The sequence below is a fragment of the Pseudophryne corroboree genome, chromosome 10 (genome assembly GCF_028390025.1).
Source record: "Pseudophryne corroboree isolate aPseCor3 chromosome 10, aPseCor3.hap2, whole genome shotgun sequence".
In the NCBI taxonomy this organism is placed as follows: domain Eukaryota; kingdom Metazoa; phylum Chordata; class Amphibia; order Anura; family Myobatrachidae; genus Pseudophryne; species Pseudophryne corroboree.
Window position 1 is genome coordinate 220,771,161 of NC_086453.1, and position 25,039 is coordinate 220,796,199.

At 45.0% G+C, this 25,039-nt stretch overlaps 1 protein-coding gene across 1 annotated transcript; it reads left to right on the top strand.

Annotated features, from left to right (window-relative positions):
- Window positions 1-9,649: 9,649 nt before the first annotated feature.
- LOC134965438 (transcription factor HES-5-like) lies at window positions 9,650-12,376 on the top strand. Its single transcript, XM_063941880.1, has 3 exons — window positions 9,650-9,761; window positions 9,958-10,138; window positions 10,610-12,376. The coding sequence occupies exons 1-3, from the start codon at window positions 9,702-9,704 to the stop codon at window positions 10,840-10,842; spliced, it is 474 nt and encodes a 157-aa protein (XP_063797950.1). The 5' UTR covers window positions 9,650-9,701; the 3' UTR covers window positions 10,843-12,376.
- The last annotated feature ends 12,663 nt before the right edge of the window (window positions 12,377-25,039 follow it).

Sequence of the window (25,039 nt, forward strand, 5' to 3'; positions counted from 1 at the left end):
GGACTTAACCAAGTGATTGGATAACTGAGGGAGAGGACTGTGGCTGCAACCTGTTAAAAACATTTTTTTAGTTAATTGGTGGGGGTGGGGTGGGCAGTTTTGAAAGCATTACTAGACGCTGAGGCACCAATTTCTGTGTGGAGTTTATATATTCTTCTCGTACTTGCGTGGGTCCCTTCCAGGTACTCAGGTTTCCCCCCACAATCAAACAATATACTGGTAGGTTAATTGGCTCCCGACAAAAACTAACACTAGTGTGTATGTGTGTGCATGTACACATCTGGGACTGACATTTTTCCCGAATGTGATAACTAGGTACCATGATAGATCCACTGATCCATCTCCAGTAGCAGTACCTACGACGGCGGCGCTATAAGTAGAAATTTATAGTAATATATATATTGTTTCTAATGTAATTTTGGCAGAAGTTCCGGTGACGTCACGGACCGGAAGTCATTTGAATAATTGAGGGTAATGGTCCTTCCTTATTGATAAGGGTATATAAGACCCCGCTGATGCATCCCTATAGACACTCCTGATGAAGCCTTGATGAGGCGAAATGCGTAGAGGGCTTTCCATTACACCTCCTTCTAAACTCTGGATACCTATCGCAGTCCTGTTAATGATATGCTGACAATCCCAAAGGTGTGGGGATGAAAAGCTAAGCCATTTTATACATTTCTCTGACGTCCTAGTGGATGCTGGGTACTCCGTAAGGACCATGGGGAATAGACGGGCTCCGCAGGAGACTGGGCACTCTTTAAAGAAAGATTAGGTACTATATCTGGTGTGCACTGGCTCCTCCCTCTATGCCCCTCCTCCAGACCTCAGTTAGAATCTGTGCCCGGCCAGAGCTGGATGCACCTAGTGGGCTCTCCTGAGCTTACTAGAAAAGAAAGTATTTGTTAGGTTTTTTATTTTCAGTGAGATCTGCTGGCAACAGACTCACTGCTACGTGGGACTTAGGGGAGAGAAGCAAACCTACCTGCTTGCAGCTAGCTAGTAGCTTGTGCTTCTAAGGCTACTGGACACCATTAGCTCCAGAGGGATCGAACACAGGGCCCGACCTCGATCGTCCGTTCCCGGAGCCGCGCCGCCGTCCCCCTTGCAGAGCCAGAAGACGGAAGATTCCAGAGAAAATCGGCGGCTGAAGACTCCGGTCTTCAATAAGGTAGCGCACAGCACTGCAGCTGTGCGCCATTGCTCCCACAGCACACCACACGCTCTGGTCACTGGTGGGTGCAGGGCGCTGGTGGGGGGGCGCCCTGGGCTGCAATTTGTATACCTTACTTGGCAAAATGCACATAATACAGTTCTAAACTGTATATGTGCCTAATCTCCCGCCATAAATATTATTAAAAAAGCGGGAGAAGCCCGCCGCTGAAGGGGCGGGGCTATCTTCCTCAGCACAGCCAGCGCCATTTTCTCTTCACAGCTCCGCTGGAAGGAAGCTCCCCAGGCTCTCCCCTGCAGTATACACTACGGAAAGGGTAAAAAAGAGAGGGGGGGCACATAAATTTAGGCACAATTGTGATAATAAGCAGCTATTGGGGGGAAAATTCACTTTGTATTAGTGTAAATCCCTCTGTTATATAGCGCTATGGTGTGTGCTGGCATACTCTCTCTCTGTCTCCCCAAAGGACTTTGTGGGGTCCTGTCCTCAGTCAGAGCATTCCCTGTGTGTGTGTGCAGTGTGTCGGTACGGCTGTCGACATGTTTGATGAGGACGCTTACGTGGAGGCGGAGCAGGAGCCGATAAGTGTGATGTCGCCCCCTGCGGGGCCGACACCAGAGTGGATGGATATGTGGAAGGTATTAACCGACAGTGTCAACTTCTTGCATAAAAGGTTCGATGACGTAACAGCTTTGGGACAGCCGGCATCTCAGCCCGCGCCTGCCCAAGCGTCTCAGAGGCCATCAGGGGCTCAAAAACGCCCGCTACCTCAGATGGCAGACACAGATGTCGACACGGAGTCTGACTCCAGTGTCGACGAGGATTAGACAAATGTACAATCCACAAGGGCCATCCGATGCATGATTACGGCAATGAAAAATGTGTTGCACATTTCTGACATTAACCCGGTTACCACAAAAAAGGGTATTATGTTTGGGGAGAAAAAGCAGCCAGTGACTTTTCCCCCATCTGATGAGTTAAATGAATTGTGTGAAGAAGCGTGGGGTTCCCCAGATAAGAAACTAGTGATTTCTAAGAGGTTACTGATGGCGTACCCTTTCCCGCCAACGGATAGGTTACGCTGGGGGACATCCCCTAGGGTGAACAAGGCGCTCACATGCTTATCAAAAAAGGTGGCACTGCCGTCTCAGGATACGACCGCCTTAAAGGAGCCTGCAGATAGAAAGCAGGAGGCTATCCTGAAGTCTGTGTATACACACTCAGGTACTATACTGAGACCTGCTATTGCTTCAGCATGGATGTGTAGTGCTGCAGCAGCATGGTCTGATTCCCTGTCAAATAACATTGATTCCCTTGACAGGGATACTATTTTGCTAACCATAGAGCATATTAAAGACGTAGTCTTATATATGAGGGATGCACAGAGGGACATTTGCCGGCTGGCATCTAGAATTAATGCAATGTCCATTTCTGCCAGAAGAGTATTATGGACTCGGCAGTGGACAGGTGATGCTGATTCTAAAAGGCACATGGAAGTTTTGCCTTATAAGGGTGAGGAATTGTTTGGGGACGGTCTCTCGGACCTCGTGTCCACAGCAACAGCTGGGAAGTCGACTTTTTTACCTCAGGTTCCCTCACAGCCGAAGAAAGCACCGTATTATAAAGTACAGTCCTTTCGGCCCCAGAAAGGCAAGTGGGTCAGAGGCGCGTCCTTTCTGCCCAGAGGCAGGGGTAGAGGGAAAAAGCTGCACCAGACAGCCAGTTCCCAGGAACAAAAATCCTCCCCTGCTTCCACTAAGTCCACCGCATGACGCTGGGGCTCCACAGGTGGAGCCAGGTGCGGTGTGGGCCCGTCTCCGGAACTTCAGCGACCAGTGGGTTTGCTCACAGGTGGATCTCTGGGTTCTACAAGTGGTATCTCAGGGATACAAGCTGGAGTTCGAGATGTCTCCCCCTCGCCGTTACCTCAAATCAGCCTTGCCAGCTACTCCCAAGGAAAGGGAGGTAGTACTGGCGGCAATTCACAAGCTGTACCTCCAGCAGGTGATTATCAAAGTTCCCCTCCTTCAACAGGGACGGGGTTACTATTCCACAATGTTTGTGGTACCGAAACCAGACGGTTCGGTGAGACCCATTCTAAATTTGAAATCCTTGAACACTTATATAAGGAAATTCAAGTTCAAAATGGAATCGCTCAGGGCGGTTATTGCAAGCCTGGAAGAGGGGGATTTTATGGTATCACTGGACATCAAGGATGCTTACCTACATGTCCCCATTTACCCACCTCACCAGGAGTACCTCCGATTTGTGGTACAGGACTGCCATTACCAATTCCAGACGTTGCCGTTTGGTCTGTCCACGGCACCGAGGGTATTTACCAAGGTAATGGCCGAAATGATGATACTCCTTCGAAAGAAGGGAGTTATAATTATCCCGTACTTGGACGATCTCCTTATAAAGGCGAGGTCCATGGAGCAGTTGTTGGTCGGAGTAGCACTATCTCAGGAAGTGCTACAACAGCACGGCTGGATTCTGAATATCCCAAAGTTGCAGCTGGTTCCTACGACGCGTCTGCTGTTCTTGGGTATGATTCTGGACACAGAACAGAAGAAGGTGTTTCTCCCGGAGGAGAAGGCCAAGGAGTTGTCATCTCTGGTCAGAGACCTCCTGAAACCAAAACAGGTGTCGGTGCATCACTGCACGCGAGTCCTGGGAAAGATGGTAGCTTCTTACGAAGCAATTCCCTTCGGCAGGTTCCATGCAAGGATCTTTCAGTGGGATCTGTTAGACAAGTGGTCCGGATCGCATCTTCAGATGCATCGGTTGATCACCCTGTCCCCGAGGGCCAGGGTGTCTCTGCTGTGATGGCTGCAGAGTGCTCATCTTCTCGAGGGCCGCAGATTCGGCATTCAGGACTGGGTCCTGGTGAACACGGATGCAAGCCTCCGAGGTTGGGGGGCAGTCACTCAGGGAAGAAACTTCCAAGGACAATGGTCGAGTCAGGAGACTTCTCTACACATAAATATTCTGGAACTAAGGGCCATTTACAATGCCCTAAGTCAAGCAAAACCGCTGCTTCAAAACCAGCCGGTGCTGATTCAGTCAGACAACATCACGGCGGTCGCCCATGTAAACCGACAGGGCGGCACAAGAAGCAGGATGGCAATGGCGGAAGCCACAAGGATTCTCCGATGGGCGGAGAATCACGTGATAGCACTGTCAGCAGTGTTCATTCCGGGAGTGGACAACTGGGAAGCAGACTTCCTCAGCAGGCACGACCTCCACCCGGGAGAGTGGGGACTTCATCCAGAAGTCTTCAAGCTGATTGTAAATCGTTGGGAAAGGCCACAGGTGGACATGATGGCGTCCCGCCTCAACAAAAAGCTAAAAAGATATTGCGCCAGGTCAAGGGACCCTCAGGCGATAGCTGTGGACGCTCTAGTGACACCGTGGGTGTACCAGTCGGTTTATGTGTTCCCTCCTCTTCCTCTCATACCAAAGGTACTGAGGATAATAAGAAAGAGAGGAGTAAGAACTATACTCATCGTTCCGGATTGGCCAAGAAGAACTTGGTACCCGGAACTACAAGAAATGATCTCAGAGGACCCTTGGCCTCTGCCGCTCCGACAGGACCTGCTACAGCAGGGGCCCTGTCTGTTCCAAGACTTACCGCGGCTGCGTTTGATGGCATGGCGGTTGAACGCCGGATCCTGATGGAAAAGGGCATTCCGGTTGAAGTCATTCCTACGCTGATAAAAGCTAGGAAGGATGTGACAGCAAAACATTATCACCGCATATGGCGAAAATATGTTGCTTGGTGTGAGGCTATGAAGGCCCCAACAGAGGAATTCAGCTGGGTCGATTTCTGCACTTCCTACAGTCAGGAGTGACTATGGGCCTAAAATTGGGATCCATAAAAGTCCAGATTTCGGCCCTGTCTATTTTCTTTCAAAAAGAACTGGCTTCACTGCCTGAAGTTCAGACGTTTGTTAAGGGAGTGCTGCATATTCAGCCCCCTTTTGTGCCTCCAGTGGCACCTTGGGATCTCAAGGTAGTGTTGGATTTCCTAAAATCACATTGGTTTGAGCCACTTCAGACCGTGGAGTTGAAGTATCTCACGTGGAAAGTGGTCATGCTTTTGGCCTTGGCTTCGGCTAGGTGTCAGAATTGGCGGCTTTGTCATGTAAAAGCCCTTGTCTGATCTTCCATATGGACAGGGCAGAATTGAGGACTCGTCCCCAATTTCTCCCTAAGGTGGTATCAGCGTTTCATTTGAACCATCCTATTGTGGTGCCTGCGGCTACTCGGGACTTGGTGGATTCCAAGTTGCTGGACGTAGTCCGGGCCCTGAAAATCTATGTTTCCAGGACGGCTAGAGTCAGAAAAACTGACTCGCTGTTTATCCTGCATGCACCCAACAAGCTGGGTGCTCCTGCTTCTAAGCAGACTATTGCTCGCTGCATCTGTAGCACGATTCAACTTGCACATTCTGCGGCTGGACTGCCGCATCCTAAATCAGTAAAAGCCCATTCCACGAGGAAGGTGGGTTCTTCTTGGGCGGCTGCCCGAGGGGTCTCGGTTTTACAACTTTGCCGAGCTGCTACCTGGTCGGGATCAAACACGTTTGCAAAATTCTACAAGTTTGATACCCTGGCTGAGGAGGACCTTGAGTTTGCTCATTCGGTGCTGCAGAGTCATCCGCACTCTCCCGCCCGTTTGGGAGCTTTGGTATAATCCCCATGGTCCTTACGGAGTACCCAGCATCCACTAGGACGTCAGAGAAAATAAGAATTTACTCACCGGTAATTCTATTTCTCGTAGTCCGTAGTGGATGCTGGGAGCCCGTCCCAAGTGCGGACTTCTGCAATACTTGTATATAGTTATTGCTTAACTATAGGGTTATTGTTCTGAGCCATCTGTTGAATGAGGCTCAGCTGTTGTTCATACTGTTAACTGGGTATATTTATCACAAGTTGTACGGTGTGATTGGTGTGGCTGGTATGAGTCTTACCCTGGATTCCAAATCCTTTCCTAGTAATGTCAGCTCTTCCGGGCACAGTTTCCCTAACTGAGGTCTGGAGGAGGGGCATAGAGGGAGGAGCCAGTGCACACCAGATATAGTACCTAATCTTTCTTTAAAGAGTGCCCAGTCTCCTGCGGAGCCCGTCTATTCCCCATGGTCCTTACGGAGTACCCAGCATCCACTACGGACTACGAGAAATAGAATTACCGGTGAGTAAATTCTTATTTTTTTTAATCTTTCTTGGATTTTTATGTACATATATAACTGTGTTATGTATGTTTAAATAAATGTTCCCCCCTTTTTTATATAAAAACACACAATTGGCATTGGGGTCCTTTTTTATGAACGGACATATGAGAGGAAGATACTGTTACTTGTGATATGTTCGAATAATCTATCTGGTACACAGAAAATCATTACAAGTGTCTGTTTGTCCAACTGAGTGGGACATTATTACACCATGAGGCGCTTGTTTTATCATTGTTGATTATAGGTCATCTTGGAAAACACAAGGCAGCCAATTGTGATAAGCTCAACTAATTCAAGTATCCGGTACACAGATTACCTATATGACCGAATAATTATTTTTATCTGGTACGCAGTAAATCGCTATAAGTGTTGTCTTCTTGCCCAACTGAGTGGGAAATTACTATGCCATGAGGTGGCTGTCTTATTTTGTTGATTGTAGATCATCTTGAGAAACACAAGGCAGCCATTTGTGACAAGCTCAAGTAATTCGACTATCTGGTACACAGATTACCTTATGTTGTTTGTGGTTCCAGTTTATTGAAAAATATTACACCATGAGGCGCTTGTTTCATCTCCACGGATTCCAGATTTTGATGTCTCTAACCCAGCGGCATATGTAGAAACTGAGCAGCCCTCCATTGAAAATCTTTGGAACAAAAGTGTAAATCCAAACAAGGGGGGTCATTCCGAGTTGTTCGCTCGCAAGCTGCTTTTAGCAGCTTTGCACACGCTAAGCCGCCGCCTACTGGGAGTGAATCTTAGCTTATCAAAATTGCGAACGAAAGATTAGCAGAATTGCGAATAGACACTTCTTAGCAGTTTCTGAGTAGCTCCAGACTTACTCGGCATCTGCGATCAGTTCAGTCAGTGTCGTTCCTGGTTTGACGTCACAAACACACCCAGCGTTCGGCCAGACACTCCTCCATTTCTCCAGCCACTCCCGCGTTTTTCCCAGAAACGGTAGCGTTTTTTTGCACACCCCCATAAAACGGCCAGTTTCCGCCCAGTAACACCCACTTCCTGTCAATCACATTACGATCACCAGAACGAAGAAAAAACCTTGTAATGCCGTGAGTAAAATACCTAACTGCATAGCAAATTTACTTGGCGCAGTCGCACTGCGGACATTGCGCATGCGCATTAGCGACTAATCGCTCCGTTGCAAGAAAAAAATAACGAGCGAACAACTCGGAATGACCCCCAAGATACGGAACATTTGCAACTCTACAACTTTGGAGGAGAAGAGAAGCAGCGCACTGACTTAATATCGTATATACATATATATATATATATATATATATATAATTCACTGGCAATTAAACTGTCGAGGGTGCAGGACCCAGGAGCGACTCACCAGTGGCTGGGTGTCTAGTGTATGTAGGGACAGCGGTGGGGCTGTTGCTCTCTATAAACATCCTCTGACCAAGTCTCTTTGTGACAGTGTGCCCGGAGGGAGGTGGCCTTGGTTGGCAGTGGCAGCAAAAAGAGAAAGAGAGGCGCCAGCACAGCGTCATGATGTTGACACATTGGAACCACCGGCCGGGACTTAACCAAGTGAAGGGAGGGGACTGTGGATGCAAGCTATTATAAACATTTTTTAAGTTAATTGGTGGGGGCGGGATGGACAATTCTGAAAGCATTACTAGATGCTGAGGCACCAATTTCTGTGTGGAGTTTACATATTCTCCCTGTACTTGCGTGGGTCCCCTCCAGGTACTCAGGTTTCCCCCCACAATCAAACAACATACTGGTAAGTTAATTGGCTCCCGACAAAAATGAACCCTAGTGTGAATGTGTCTGTGTGTACATGTGATAGGGGACATAGGGGGTAATTCCAAGTTGATCGCAGCAGGAATTTTGTTAGCAGTTGGGCAAAACCATGTGCACTGCAGGGGAGGCAGATATAGCATGTGCAGAAAGAGTTAGATTTGGGTGGGTTATTTTGTTTCAGTGCAGGGTAAATACTGGCTGCTTTATTTTTACACTGCAAATTAGATTGCAGATTGAACACACCACACCCAAATCTATCTCTCTCTGCACATGTTAAATCTGCCTCCCCTGCAGTGCACATGGTTTTGCCCAAATGCTAACAAAATTCCTGCTGCGATCAACTTGGAATTACCCCCATATAGTAAGCTCCACTGGGGCAGGGACTGATGTGAATGGGCAAATATTCTCTGTAAAGCACTGTGGAATATGTGTGTGCTTTATAAACAACTGGTAATAAATACCCATTTCATATCATATATATTTTATATTCAACTATCTATCATTGCTATCTATCCATTTGTATATCTCATGTCTAGCTATTTATCTAATATTTATCTCTGTCTATCTATCTATTTATCTATCGTATCTATATATAGCTCGCATATCTATTTCTGTATTTCATATATATTTATATATCTCATATGTATCATATCTACCTATCTCCTATATATCTTATATTTATTTATTTATTTATTTATCTATATATCTCATATCTCTGCTACCTCCTGAACCTAACCCTCACTTGTCACAGCCTAACCCTAACCTCCCCGTATAGTGCCTAACCCTAACCTCCCCTCTATAAATATCTAATATTTATCCATTTATTTATCTTCTATCTATCTATCTATCTATCTATCTATCTATCTATCTATTTATATATCTCGTATCTAGTTATCATCTATATATCTTCTATCTATCTATCTATCTATCTATCTATCTATCTATCTATCTATCTATCTATCTATCTATCTATCTATCTACAGTATCCATCTAATCTTCCACCCATTGTGTGTCTAACTTGAGTGTGCCTGCACGTGTGTCACAGGAGTGTAAAGCCTGCCCTTACCACACTCATAACTGTCTGTAATGATTAGCTACTTCCCGCCAAAAACAAATGCAGGAAAAATCATGAATTGCTGTGAATTGCTAAGTGTGTGCTGGCAGAATGCTATTGATCTGTGGCATTAGTCAGTAGCCCACCACTCGTAAAGGAAGCTTTTTCCCAGCATAGGTCACGTCATTCCCAGCACACTATATCCCGTCTCACACACTCCCCACCTGCTCCTCTGAGACTAGCTTATTATACCCAAGCCATTCACTGTCAAGCCAGCATGACATAATGGATGTCCCTCTATTGTCCCTCGCCATCCCCTGATTGGCTACAGAGTGTGGGAAACTATAACAAGCCTCAGACCCACATATCTTTAGCCAGTCTGTGGAGTATAAATAGGAGGAAGAGCCAGTCTAATCAACCTCACTTTTCACAAGGATTTACACAGCTGAAGAACTTATGCTCTCTGATCCATGGCACCTAGCACTGTTTCCCTGGATAATCATAAGATGACCCCAAAGGAAAATAATAAGGTAAGAGAATGTCTATTATCTATAATGAACACTACATTGTTTGCTGTATAATCTTTAGCAGTAATTTACTAAACATAGATAGGTGTGTGTATGTGTGTGTGTGTGTGTGTGTGTGTGTGTGTGTGTGTGTGTGTGATAAATATTCTTTATAAATAAAGTGAGCTGTGTAGTCATGTGCTCTATCACCGTTCCCCAGCTAAGGAAGCCGACTGTGGAAAAGATGCGCAGAGACAGAATTAACAGCAGTATTGAGGAACTGAAGCTACTTCTGGAAAAAGAGTTTCGCAAGCAGCAGCCTAATGTCAAGCTGGAGAAAGCAGATATCCTGGAAATGGCAGTCACCTACCTGAAGCAACAGACTCTGCCCCAATCCAGCAGTGAGTATTCATTTCTTGTCCCACAAGCAAAAGCCCTTTGTAGGTTTATGCAGAGCTGTATTAGCTAATGGCTTCAATTATAAATCTGGAACCTGGTATGGACTCAAAATATTTTGATTTTTCCAGGACAGAGATAAGCAACTTATAGCTCTCCAGCAGTTGTGGAACTACAAGCCCCAGCATGCTGGAGCCTTTAGGTTTACAACAGTTGAAGAGGCACAATATGCATATGCCTGCTATGGGCACAAACATTATTAAATGCCCGCCTAGATAAACTCACACTGTAGATTGTACTTGATGGAGTTCTGTTATTTCTTAATGTTTAAAAAAATGGTCTAAAACTTGTCTTAGAATTGTTACAACTTTTCATAACATTGGGATAGTTTTTGAAGTTTTAGTAAAATGATGGCCATAAAATTTTCTGTTTTCTGGACAGATGTGTAATTTATGCTTTTCTTTTTCCTGATATAGCACATCACAATAATGACCTGCACATGGAATTCAAAGATGGCTATTCCAAGTGTTCCAACGAAGTTCTCAGCTTCCTGTCTCACCACCAAAGGCAAAGGACACCTGAAATCAGGCTGATGAACCACTTTAAGCGAATCAAAGTTGCTGACATGTCTCCGTTGTCTCCTGTAAAATGCTGCCAGATCAAGCAAGCAGATCTTAATAACAACAGCTCTCTCTGGAGACCTTGGTAGACCAGCTGTACACTCATTGTCCCAGAGGACATAGATATTTATTCTGTTATTGTCCTCTTGATCTGTAGGAAATATTTTCCTTAACCTCTGTTACTAGGAGGTTGATATATCTTGTAAAAAATAATGGAGTGTGGTTGCAGACTTGTCCTGCAGTCAAAATCTAAACACTCTGTTCAAATGTATTGTATATTGCAAAGTGTGTAGAACATTGCATGTGAAAAATCCCACCACAAAACTGTGGTAGAATTTAACTTCGATTTGAAGTTTTTGTATTGATTAGATTTTACAGGTTACAATTTCAGTGCAATGATTAGTGATACTTTTTATGCAAAGTGTTACTATGCTGTTTGCTAAGGAATAACTATTATTTGTACATAAATGATAGTGTCAGACAAGACAAGGTGTACTTGAGATGTAACATCTTGAAGCCTATTTTAGGCTCAGTACACATTGGAGTTAATATTCTGCATTTAAAATACATTTCTAACAAAATTAAATTACTTGTAAATAGATGTGAACATGCCTTGGTCCAGATGTACTAAGGGGCAGATGTATTAAGCCTGGAGAAGTGATAAAGCAGTGATAAGTGTAAGATGATAACGCACCAGCCAATCAGCTCTTAACTGCCAATTTACATATTGGAACTGATTGTCTGGTGCGTTATTACATTACACTTATCACTGCTTTATCACTTCTCCAGGCTTAATACATCTGCCCCTTAGTCTGCAAAAGTGATAAAGTGGAGAGTGATAAACTATCTACCAACCAACCAACCAACCAACCAACCAACCAACCAACCAACCAACCAATGAACCAACCAACCAAGCAACCAACCAACCAGCTCATGTCATTTTTCAAATATAGCCAGTAACATGGCAGTTAGGAGCTGATTGGCTGGTACTTTATCACTCTCCACTTTACCACTGTTCAAGGCTCAGTATATCAAATAATTGTGCTAAATAAGATGGTACATATTTATGTTTTCATGTGCCATTTACCTATATTATAATAGGAATGCATTGTAAATGCACTGGGATGCTATAAGACGTTTTTTACATATGCATTTCCACGTCTGACTTGAAATAGATACTGTAACTTTGTTAGCAAGTAAAAACTGGACACACCAATCTAAAAGTATATTAAATGTATATATAAAGGCAATTTGGTTGAAATGCATTATGACTTATATTTTAGCATGCAGCACAAAAGCATTGCCCTGATATATACTATCTGTTATATGTGTGTCCAATCTTTGGGTGATAACAGCTGCATATATCACATCAGTTTATTTTAATTTAGTTTTATCGTAACATTGGTTATGTACAAAGTGTGTGGAATATTTCTACTATTTTCTATTTTGATAAAATAGTTTAGTATTTATGCTTTATAGTAAAGAGCACCAACGAGATAACAATGTATTTCATTTTGAAACTCATAATTGACAATTGTAATTGCAAAGTGTTTTGCTTCTAAAGTGGACTTTGATATTACTGTTTTGTATGCATATTATATATGCGCTTTACGTATCTTTAATAGTTGAGAATAAAATATATTTTATACTGTATAGATAAAAATAAAATATTTTTCATTTAGTTCTGTAGTCTCTGGTGTAGAATGCTGTACACAAAGGATATTATATTTGTTTTAATTTTAAGGTTATTAAATGTCATCAGTAAAATCTCAGTAAATGCCACACAAACACAAGCTTGGGGACATCATTATACATGAATTCATAATGGAAAGAAAAGTAGAAAATAGAAAAAAGCTTGTACGTTGTTTTTCTTTTAAAGGTACAAGATTTGCTTTACCAAATAAGAAAAAAAAATCAGTTTGTTGTAGTACAGATGGACATCGGAAGCCCGACATCAAATAGTTGTCAGGCTTCTGACATAAAAATCCATCTACTAGCCATTGCCTCTCAACCATTCGATAGTATAGCCATTGGTGGTTTTACTGTACGCATGCACAGAATCATTCAGAGATGTGCACATTAGCTGAGCTGCGGACACCACCAGGTAATGAGAAAATTGCATAAAATGGCTGGAAACCATCAAATACCTGCAATTCGATGGAATAAGTACTTTCAGCTAATCAGGAACATCGATGGTTGCTAACCATTGGCCTTCAATGTATGGGGGTCATTCCGAGTTGATCGTAGCTGTGCTAAATTTAGCACAGCTACGATCATAAACTCAGACATGCGGGGGGACGCCCAGCACAGCGCTAGTCCGCCCCGCATGTCAGTGTCGCCGCCCCCCCGCACAAATACAAAAGCATCGCACAGAGGCGATGCCTTTGTATCTGTGGAGTAACTCCCGGCCAGCGCAGCTCCTGCGGCTGGCCGGGAGTTACTCATCGCTCCCGCTGGCCGCAGCGGCTGCGTGAGACGTCAGGCACCGCAGCGGCCTGCCCCCGAACGGTCCGGCCATGCCTGCGCTGGCCTGACCACTTCTCCTTAATGGCGGCTTAACGCCACAGTCCAACCCCCTCCCGCCTAGTGACCGCCTCTGGCGCATGCGCAGTTCCGACCCGATCGCTGCGCTGCGACAAACAGCAGCGAGCGATCGGGTCAGAATGACCCCCTATATCCCTAGTCCACAGTTTCTCAAACTTGGTCCTCAGGATCCCAAACAGTTCTTGTTTTCCAGGTCTCCTCACAGAATCGCAAGTGAAATAATTAGCTTCACCTGTGGATCTTTTAAAATGGCTCAGTGAGTAACGAATACACCTTTGCATCTGCTAGGTGACCTGGAAAATGTGAACTCTTTGGGGTTCTGAGTACAGAGTATAAGAACCATTGCCCTAGTCTGTTGTGTGTATGTATGCCATTCCCATGACTCAGAGGGATACATTTATTAAGATGGGAGTTCTATTTCAGATGGGATGTTACCCATAGCAACCAATCAGACTCTATGTATTATATTCTAGAAGGTGCTAAATAAATAAGAAGTAGGATCTGATTGGTTGCTGTGGGCAACATCCCATCTTAAATAGAACTCCCATCTTAGTAAATTTACCCCCAAGACTTTTGTGGCCAGAGCAACCTTTGAATTTATGATTCAACACTGCTTACACACAAGTGTCAGTGTGTAACCAGAAAATATAGAGTTTGCTTCCTAACTAGGGCACTATCTTTGTGGAGTTTGTATGTCCCCAAATGCTTCTCTTTCCTATCACATTCAAAATAATAGACTGGTAAGTTAATTGGCTCCTGACAAAAACCTAGTCAAATAGTAATATAAGTGTATATATGAGTTTGTGTAAGTGTGTGACAGGGAATTGACCAGAGATCATCCCCAAGATGGCAGCGTCATCCTTTGGTAAAATGGGAGAATTGCACTTTCATTATTGTAGTGTATTTGGTTTGATATGTAAACCTGTGTGGAATTAACAATTAGCTTATGGAAACATACAAAGATAAAGTGGAACCCTCGAAGTGTTCTACAAGAAGCACCTGGTTAATTGGTTTGGTGGAAATAATGATGCTCCATCTCCAGAAACAATGACATATTTGTAATGGCTGTAGGTTGTGCGGTGTACACAGATCCCAGGGGGGCCCACACCGCACACCCTGCACCCATTTCTTCTATACTTACTTTTGAAGAGCCCAGCGTTGGCAGCCACAGCTCTGCAAAATCACTTGGAAAATGGCATGGCGCCCATTTTCCCGGCATTTTGTGCATGTGCAGTAGGGCAATCACCAGGAAAATGGCAGCTGTACCATTTCCCTAAACACCTGTGAATGTACAGTATACTCTAATAGGCCCTACACACTGGCCGACATCAGTCAAAGATATGAACGATCTCGTTCATAAATGAATGAGATAACGTTCATATCTTTGAGTGTGGAGGCACCAGCGATGAACGATGCGCGGCCCCGCGCTCGTTCATCGCTGGTCCCCCGTCGGCTGTACATGCAGGCCAATATGGACGATCTCGTCCATATTTGCCTGCACGTCAATGCACCCGGGTGATGGGGGGAGTGAAGAAACTTCCTTCCCCCCTTCACTGCCCCTCTGCCGCCGGGTCGCCTGTCGGCCGTATCCGCCGTCGGGCAGCTCGGCGGCGGATCGGCCAATGTGTAGGGCCCTTAACAGAGCTTTTGAGTCTACTAGTGCTTAGAACAGTGTTCCCGGCTAGAGAGAAGGGGAGGGGGCCTGGACGGACACTGCATATGGGGCCCTCCTCTCTTGATATGCCCCAGTCTAGAGAAATCAGATTCTCTTTGCTGAATAACTTGAGATAATACAATTTGAAATTATATTGAATTGCCATCAACATGATTTAAAATGCAGTATGAATTGAAACCATTTGTTTTTTAAACATAAAGTGTCAACTGGCCCCTGAGAAATTCGTGGATGTATTTGTTTTGTATAACAGTCTTTTGTTCATGTGCCCAAGAGTTAGAGGCCCACCTTTCAAACATTGGACATACTGTGACAAAAGGGGTTTATGTATTAAGTGGTGAAAAGAGTGGAGAATTGGACCAGTGAAGAAGTTGTCCATAGCAACCAATTAGCTTTGACAAAGCATTTATCAAGTAAATCACCGTCTATAAAACAATAAGTAGAAGCTTATTGGTTGCTATGAGAAACGTCTCCACTGGTTCATTTTCCAACTGTTTTCACTGCTTGATATATCAACCCCATAGAATAGTTATATCCTGTTATATATTATGGTATAATAGAGAAATGGACAGTTCAACACCAGCATATTTTGTGTTAGGGACTGGAAAGTACGTTTAATTACTTTGTGTGGACAATTTAACCTTTAATAGAAGCAAGTAAAGTACAGACAAGTCAGAATAACTTTTGTGTAATGGAATGTATGGTAAACATTACTGTATCTTTCACTATTATTATGACTTTTCCATTTTCCAAAAAAGTCTACTCGCTTTGATAAATCTCTGAGCTGCACTCCACCAAGTTTAGATGTTCAGGTGCTAGCAACAGCTATTGTGCATGCTGTATGCGCTAATTGTGGAAGCAATAATGGGGGTAATTCCGACCCGATCGCTCGCTGCAGTTTCGCTGGGCAGGAGGGTGCTGGACGGCGGCGTTAAGCCCCCGTTTAGGGGGAGCGGTCAGGCCAACGCAGGCGTGGTCGGACCAGTGGGGGGGGGGGGCGGTCCGCGGCGGCTGCATGACATCACATGCAGCCGCTGCGGGCCGGGGAGCGATGAGTAGCTCCCGGCCAGCACGCTAAAGCTGCGCTAGTTGGGAGCTACTCTTGAAGTGCAAATGCATCGCCGCTGTGAGATGCCTTTGCACTTCTGCGGGGGGGGAGCTGGCACTGAAATGCTGGGCGGACTAGCCCTGTGCTGGGCGTCCCCCCGCATGTCAATGTCAATGATCGTAGCTGTGCTAAATTTAGCACAGCTACGATCAACTCGGAATGTCCCCCAATATGTGTATATAAGTGTGTATATTGGGCCTAAATAATAGTTGGACACTACAAGCATGGCTGCTAATGCAGCAGGAGGCGTCTGGGGAGTAAGAAGTCTCCAAAGAGTATTGCAGAGCTGAGTGCTGTGTCCGAAGATGCAGCATCGGATTACCAATGGTCGCAATGGTTGCAGCATAAAGAGAGATTAGGATAGGGCTTCAGATGGCGCAAAATAATCAATAGTATTACAATAATTTACCCGTGTGGGTTAGAGTCCGTTCCTTTTTTCATACAGGAAAGTTCATATGCAAGTCCGTTATCCAGAAGGTGGTATATGAAAAAGAAACACAGTACAAACACAAATGTTCAGTAACACTCCTTGCAGAGGCTCACAGGGTAAATATCAACCCAGGCTTCCTTTGACTATCCAATATTGGGGATGTGCAGTTCTATTCGTAAGGTTCACCTCAGTGGTTCACATAAAATGCTGCTCACATGTACGCTTACTTCTAGCAAACCGGAATAACTCCTATCAAGGTTTCTTTTGCCCTTCTAAAAGTGGTAATTAAGAACCATATGCAGTCATACACCCATATTTTTATCCCTGGATGTGGAGGATGCTCACATATATGCTTACTTAAAGCAGTGGCGTAACTACTGCCCCCGCAGTCCTCGCGGTGGCTTGGGGGCGAGGGGCTGCGGGGGCGCCACTGATTACAGCAGACTGACATGCGGACGAGCGCCCGCATGTCAGTCTGCTTTCTCCTTCCCGCCGCCGCTTGTTGGAGGGACACGGACGGCACAGCGTGTGCCTCTCCTGTGTCCCTCCTGCATCATCTCCGGCGGCCGCGGGTCTAATAGGGGGAAGTGCCGTCCGTGAGCTCTAATTGGCTCACGGACGGCACTTCCCCCTATTAGACCCGCGGCCGCCGGAGATGATGCAGCAGGAGGGACACAGGAGAGGCGATCTGTGCCCTCCGTGTCCCTCCAATAAGCGGCGGCGGCACTGGGGGGAATATCTGGCACTGGGGGGGGGGATGTCTGGCACTGGGGCATATATGGCACTGGGGGGGAGATCTGGCACTGGGGCATATATGGCACTGGGGGGGGGGATGTCTGGCACTGGGGGGGGTATCTGGCGCTGGGGGGGGATGTCTGGCACTGGGGCATATATGTCTGGCACTGGGGGGGATATCTGGCACTGGGGGGGGATGTCTGGCACTGGGGCATATATGGCACTGGGGGGGGATGTCTGGCACTGGGGGGGGATGTCTGGCGCTGGGGGGGGGATGTCTGGCACTGGGGGGGAATATATGGCACTGGCGGCATATCTGGCACGGGGGGAATATCTGGCACTGGGGGCATATGTGGCACTGGGGGGGGGGATGTCTGGCACTGGGGGGGGATGTCTGGCACTAGGGGGGATATCTGGCACTGGGGGAATATCTGGCACTGGGGGCATATGTGGCACTGGGGGGGAATATATGGCACTGGCGGCATATCTGGCACGGGGGGAATATCTGGCACTGGGGGCATATGTGGCACTGGGGGGGAATATCTGGCACTGGGGGCATATGTGGCACTGGGGGGGGGGTATATGTGTACCTGGCACATGGGGGGGGGCTATATTTGGCACCGGGGGCATGTGAGTACCTGGCACCGCGGGGGAATATCTGGCACTGGGGTCATATGTGGCACTGGGAGCACAGCCCTAGCAACAAGGACTACCTCCTAGCAACGAGCATGACACCCAGTGCATGAAACACCTGACAACGAGCATGACACCCAGTGCATGAAACACCTGGCAACGAGCATGACACCCAGTGCATGAAACCCCTGACAACGAGAAGGTAATTGAAAAGTAATTAGAAGCCTTACTGTAGGACTTAATGTGTAATGGGCATTACGGTGTGTGGCATAATGTATCACGGACATTGCGGTGTGTGTCATAATGTGTCACAGGCATTACGGTGTATGGTATACTATATCGCGGGCATTGTGATATGTGGTATAATGTCTCAGGGTCATTGCAGTGTGTGGCATAATGTATCACGGACATTGCGGTGTGTGTCATAATGTGTCAGGCATTACGGTGTGTGGTATACTATATCACGGGCATTGTGGTATGTGGTATAATGTCTCAGGGTCATTGCAGTGTGGCATAATACATAACGGGCATTGCGGTGTGTGGCATAGGGTATAACGGGCAGGGCATTGCGGTATGTGTCACAGGCATTACGGTGTATGGTATACTATATCACGGGCATTGTGGTATAATGTCTCAAGGTCATTGCGGTGTGTGTCATAATGTGTCACAGGCATTGTATGTGCTATAATGTATCAGGGGCATTGCAGTGTGTAGCATAATGTATAACGGGCATTGCGATTCCTGTCATAATGTGTCGGGGGCATTACGGTGTGTGGCATAATGTGTCACAGGCATTACGGTGTGTGGCATAATGTGTCGGGGGCATTATGGTGTGTGGCATAATGTGTCATGTGCTTTATTGTGTGTGGAATAATGTCTAAGTGCCATTGCAGTATGTGGCATAATGTATACTGGGCATTACTATAAGGAGGAAAAATGACAAATAATGTAAGGGGCATGAATCAGGATTATTTTTCTTTCCTGTGGTGGCTAACGTCTGGGCGTGCAGGTTGCAAAACTGGGGTATAAGGTAGTCTTTTCCTGCAATACCACGCCCCTTTATGAGAAACCACGCCCATTCCAACAAAACCACGCCCCTTTTTTTGCAGCGCGCGCCGAAGGCGCGCGCATATTTATCCCTTTCTTGCTCCCAATTATGCGGCGGGTGGGGGTGGGGGGCGCCAACGAATTTTTTGGCTTGGGGGAGAAAAATTTCTAGTTACGCCACTGACTTAAAGATATGGTGTACTTTCATATAAAGGTTTCTTTCAATATGTCCAGATGCCGTCCTCTTTCATTCCTTAGGTTTACTTTATGCTCTCCCAACATGACCCTCTCCAGGAGGGTTGCAGCATCAGCCATCTGAGAAAGCCAAAGATTACTCAGATGGCCGTCTTATACCTGCATAGCTAAGGGCAGGAAATCTCCATCTTCCAACGCAGACCCTGTGCTTGCCACTTACTGAGGCCGGTGCCACCCACTCCCCATCCCAAATAGCAACAGCCTGTCAGTCAAGTTGCAGCTTGTAGGGACTGCGAACGAAGTTACAGATGGAGGCCTACACATGTGCAGTACACATTCTGCGCATTTGTAGTCCCCACACTATCATATAAAAAATATATAAAAAGTTATCATTATAGCATGGTTAAAATTAATTAGTGCTGCATATATAATACTATTAAAAATTGCATAATATCAATGATATTATAAAAATACGGTTAGGTCATGGACTCAGGTCCATAGGTAATCAGAGTCAATATTAATCCAAACTATAGTCAGTTCTTTCCATGGGGTAAATTTACTAAGATGGGAGTTCTATTTAAGATGGGATGTTGCCCATAGCAACCAATCTGATTCTAGTTCTCATTTATCTAGTACCTTCTAGAACATAATACCTGGAATCTGATTGGTTGCTATGGGCAAAATACCATCTTAAATAGAACTCCCATCTTAGTAAATTTACCCCAATGTTTTTATCTAGAAAGCAATGTTACCAGCCTAATGAGAAAGTTGAAGATCTGTCTCCGATTACTAGCAATAGTCTGGCAGTGGGTGTATGTATAATGGACGGTAAATTTAGGTAAAAACTGGTAAATCCAATCAGCCGGTCCGTGTAAAGCTGGGTACACACTGGCCGATATAGCGGCCGTTCTAATGAATGGCCAATATATCACGGGTCCATTGGCCAGTGTGTACGAGCGATAGGTCTGTGAACTCCGTCGTTCACAGACCTATCACATTGGCCATGCTGCACAGCTGATGGCCAATATATCGTTAGATATAATGGCAAGTCAGTGTGTGTGTACGGCGGTCAGCCGACCCCCCCATACACAAGCTGCAGGAGCCGGCGGTGACTGACAGCAGCCCAGTTTGTGACGTCAGTCCCCAACGGATCGGGCAGTGTGTATGCATAAGCAGAAAATGGAAATTTTGTCTACGGGTACCAACAGGCGCCTGGGTGCAATGTACATCAAAGTGCTTACATGCAAAAATGTATATAATAAAAAACCATATATACAACCCTTAAAATCGCCGTGAAAGTCCTATTCTTGCTCCTCACGCTTCCTCCTCTTAATATGGTAGCATGTAAAATAGAGGGGAGAGGAAAACCACATGTGCAGTACAGTAATTTAATAACATGTATACACACACACAAGCAACATGGATATTCACAATACAGGGTCACAGGTAAAAATGTGCAGAATGATTAATATCCAAATGTGACAGCCACAAGGAGATGTGCAAACCAATTACCAGAAGGTTTGAGAACTCAAAAAAATCCTCAAACAAGTTCTTTAATTTCCAAAGTCCACCCGGGCGGGAGCTGGAAAATCCTCTGGTTCTTAGATGAGCAAACCAACGTAGGGGCTGACCGCAGATGGAGTACGCCGACGCTTTTCAACTCCTATTCCTGGAGTCTTTTTCAAGGCTGGATCTTAACTGCACACATGTCATCCGGTCTTTAAATACTCTTGGAGCCAATCATAAATAGTTCCTTAACAGGTTTCACCTGTTATCACGTATACGTGCGGCCGGTTCCCTTGGCAACCGGAAGTTCCTTTCCTTTGCTTCCGCCCCCGGAGCTTGTGGTCATGTTCCTATAGTAACCACACAGCGGGACGTCACTTCCGGTTGCGGCGTCCTCCATCAAGTTGTCATAGCGACTAGCCGCACAGCTCTTCTCTCCCGGAAACCACACAGCGGGACGTCCTCCGTCAGGTCGTCATAGCGACTAGCCGTACAGCTCGTCTCTCCCGGAAACCACACAGCGGGACGTCACTTCCGGTTGCGGCGTCCTCCGTCAGGTTGTCATAGCGACTAGCCTCACAGCTCGTCTCTCCCGGAAACACAATAAGTCCAAGTCCCAATATCCATAGTTTTGGTTAACCCATTAACCAACCCTTTCTAGACGGCCATAGATATTTAAATATGCGTCTCAATAGTATAATGGGTTGAGTTGATAAAAGAGTTTCTACAATAAAAAATACACAGAATAAAACACAACATATAGTCTAAAATGTGATCTAAGAAAAAAACGACCTAAAAACCCTACAAGAAGTACCAAGCGATGGGACTAAAAAACTTGAGTCTGTGTGTATTAATGGGAAAAATGGAAAGATTAAGGATTTTATTACATGTAATGTGAAAAACGTTATTTATTTTATTGAATGTAGATGTCACCTTTTTTTATATAGGTAGAACTACTAGACCGCTTAAGACATGTTTAAGTGATCACTGCAGGAATATTAAAAAAAGTCTGGAATCCCATGCCCTGTCGAACCATTTTAAAGTGCACCATAAGAGCTCCACGGGAGGGATGGTCAGGTTCGGAGCTATTAAGGTGGTGAAATGTGGGCCTCGACATCGGGATATTAATACACTTTTAGCTAAAAGTGAGATGCAGTGTATTTACGAATTTAACACTTTACACCCTATGGGTCTGAATAACGATTTTGAGTTGAAGTGGTTCATGTAGGGTTTTTAGGTCGTTTTTTATGCATTTCTTAGATCACATTTTAGACTACTGTATATGTTGTGTTTTATTCTGTGTATTTTTTATTGTAGAAACTCTTTTATCAACTCAACCCATTATACTATTGAGACGCATATTTAAATATCTATGGGATGACACAGGTCCAAACATAAAAAGGTTGACATGACTTTTTTTTACTTTTTTGGTGTTGTTTTTTGCATTGTTTTTTGCTCCTCTGCCGCTGTGCTCGGCATAGGTTACTATTCCCAAAAAATATGTAAAAAAGTCATGTCGACCTTTTTGTGTCGACACGTCACATGTCGACCATTTACTCCGGCGACAGTTTCCTATGTCGACTGTGCATGTTGACCAATAGTGGTTGACCTATTGACTGCCGACCTAATCTATGTCGACCTACCATCTGGATACCTAACTCCAGACAGCATTAGCCCAACCACATTGACTGATGGTATGCGGTCTATAGATTTACAGTGTCCAGTAGACAGTCAATAGGTTGAACCAATTGGTCGACATGCATTAGGTTGACACGGTTAAAAGATAGACATGGTCATTAGGTCAACATGTAAATGGTTGACAGTGCTTATGGTCGACAGGTACAAAAGGTTGACAGGTTCAAATGGCCAACATACCAATGGTCGGCACAGCATATGGTCAACATGACTCTTTTTAATTTTGTTAATTTTTTCACATTTTTCATACTTTACCATCCACGTGGACTACGGTTGGGAATAGTAACCTTGCCTGAAACATGGGGAGCTAAATGAGCCATGCGAGGGGATATGGTTCACTAATTGGGGGTCCATGTGCTGTGGTAGGTTAAACAATACCACATTATTATTTTTTTAAATATTGTGTCGACTTTTTTCTGTGTTTTATTGAATTGAAACCTGGCTGATAATGCCCCTCTATTGGGCTGCAGGAGATCCCAATGCCCATTTAAGCCTTTTCTGCATTGTGTGTGTACAGCTGTAAAGCTGAGCATGCACAGTAGCAGCACAGTATAGGAAGGTGGAAGTGAAGTGAAGTGGCTTTTCTTATTGGAGCCCATGTCCTTGTGATTTAAGGGGGTTATTCAGTATGGATTGCTAATTCTACTAAAAAGCAGAATTTGCAATTGGTTCTTTTGCATGCTGGGGGCCGCCCATTGCAGGGTAAGGCCGCCCAGTATGCTAAATTTTGGCCACCAGCTGTGACCGCAATTTACATTGTGGTTGCAGCAATTGTGGACGACCTCCTGCAGCCTAAGTCAGCCGCCATTTTTCTGTCGGAGCAGCTGCGTGTAACATCATGCAGCTGCCCTGAAAACACTGCAGACCTGCCAATGTTTTTCCCACACCGCCACCGCAACGCCTGTCGCCACCCCGTCAATCAGGCAGAGGCGCATTTGGCGGATGCGCACGATGGTACCTGCGCATGCGCACTGCCACTGAGGATTGGGTTATTGCGGTTGCACAAAAACCACCTAGATGAACACAATTTATCAAAAAAATAATCCTTATTGCCGCTATATGCAGCTTTAAGAATTCTTAATTTTTTGAAGCAAGGTGTATATTGTAATAAAAATACCCCTTAAACTTTAAGGGTTCCCTGGAGTCAAAGGAGAGAAAGACGTCAACCCCCATTCATGAGGCCACATTTTGGGTCTTCTAACCTCCCAGCCAATCAACAGACTGATTACCAGCTACACATGTAAGCAGAAATCTGTCTGCTATGTGTGGATTACTATGCAGGGAGAAAGATACCACTGGGTTTCTTGTAATACAAACTTACAATTGCTTTTGTACTTTTTTTGACTGTCAATGAGACAGTAGGATTTGTTTAATTGTTTTGCTTATTGACTTGTGTAAGTTATTGGCTGCTACATTGAAGAGGGAAGTCCAAGAGCAGAACATTCTGTCCCTCCTGGAGAGGGTCATGTTGGGAGCATGCCAATATACTGTAGTGCAAGCTAACAGAAAATATGATTCAGTATAGTCTCACAATGTTGTGGGGGTTCTGGGGGAGGAGTATGTTGGGCTTTATTTTCCTGCCGGTATTGGTCAGTATGTATGCCCAATTACATGTTCCGGTGGGACTCATACAATATCTTCTGGTTGGCCGTGCTGTATGGCCAATCAGAAGATATAGCATGCGACTCGGTGCAGTTTAATAAAAGAACTAGGGATCGTTCCAACATTCATTAAATCTTTCTGGTGTGTATGGCAAATACGATATAACAGCATATCGTTCTGATGTGTACCCGGCCTTACTGTTTGCCTTATGCGGACCACTTGTGGCACCATATAAATAAAGTGTAATAATAATAATAATAATTATTATTATTATTATTATTATTACTACCGCCAATCAGGTGAGAAAGTGCCTACTACTGTAGGTGTAGTATTACAAGTAACAATGGTATAACACAAGGTTAATTGAACATGTGCTTGTCTGTGGGTCTTTACAAGGGACATCACTGTTTGATATCCGTATGGTTGTCATCTCGTCATTGTCTGAAATAAAAATAAAGTAATAGAACATAGTGTAGTTTTATTGAGACAATAAGGGGTAAATTTACTAAGATGGGAGTTATATTTAAGATGGGATGTTGCCCATAGTAACCAATCAGATTCTACTTCTCATTTATCTAGCACCTTCTAGTAGATAATACCTGGAATCTGATTAGATGCTATGGGCAACATCCCATCTTAAATAGAACTACCATCTTAGTAAATTTACCCCTAAAATGAGTAAAAATATAAAAATGTGAAAATAAGATCTTATCTGAATAGACCCAGATAGTGTGTCAGGAAATGTAGGGTGTCAGGAAATGTAGAAAGTGTTCAAAGGTCACCTCAACATGTTTAGTCCTATGTGGACTTCATCAGTATAAAGAGAGAGAAATTCCAAAGTGGGGTGCAGCTGAATAAAAGTTATTTCGCCAGGAGTGGGAGCCAACAGTAATACCTTTTTCAGACCGCCTGAGGCGGGTTGCACCCGGGAGCTTGACACGGGTGCTTCCCGGGTGCCCACCCACCTCAGGCCCCTTGCTGCCGCTGTCTCCAACCTGGCATATTGCTGGGTTGGTGATGTCACCGGTGATGTGTCGGGGGCAGGGCTTAGAGATCACATGATCTCCAAGTGCAGCCCGTCCACACAGAGTGAACGGGAAATGGGTTGCATATGTAGTT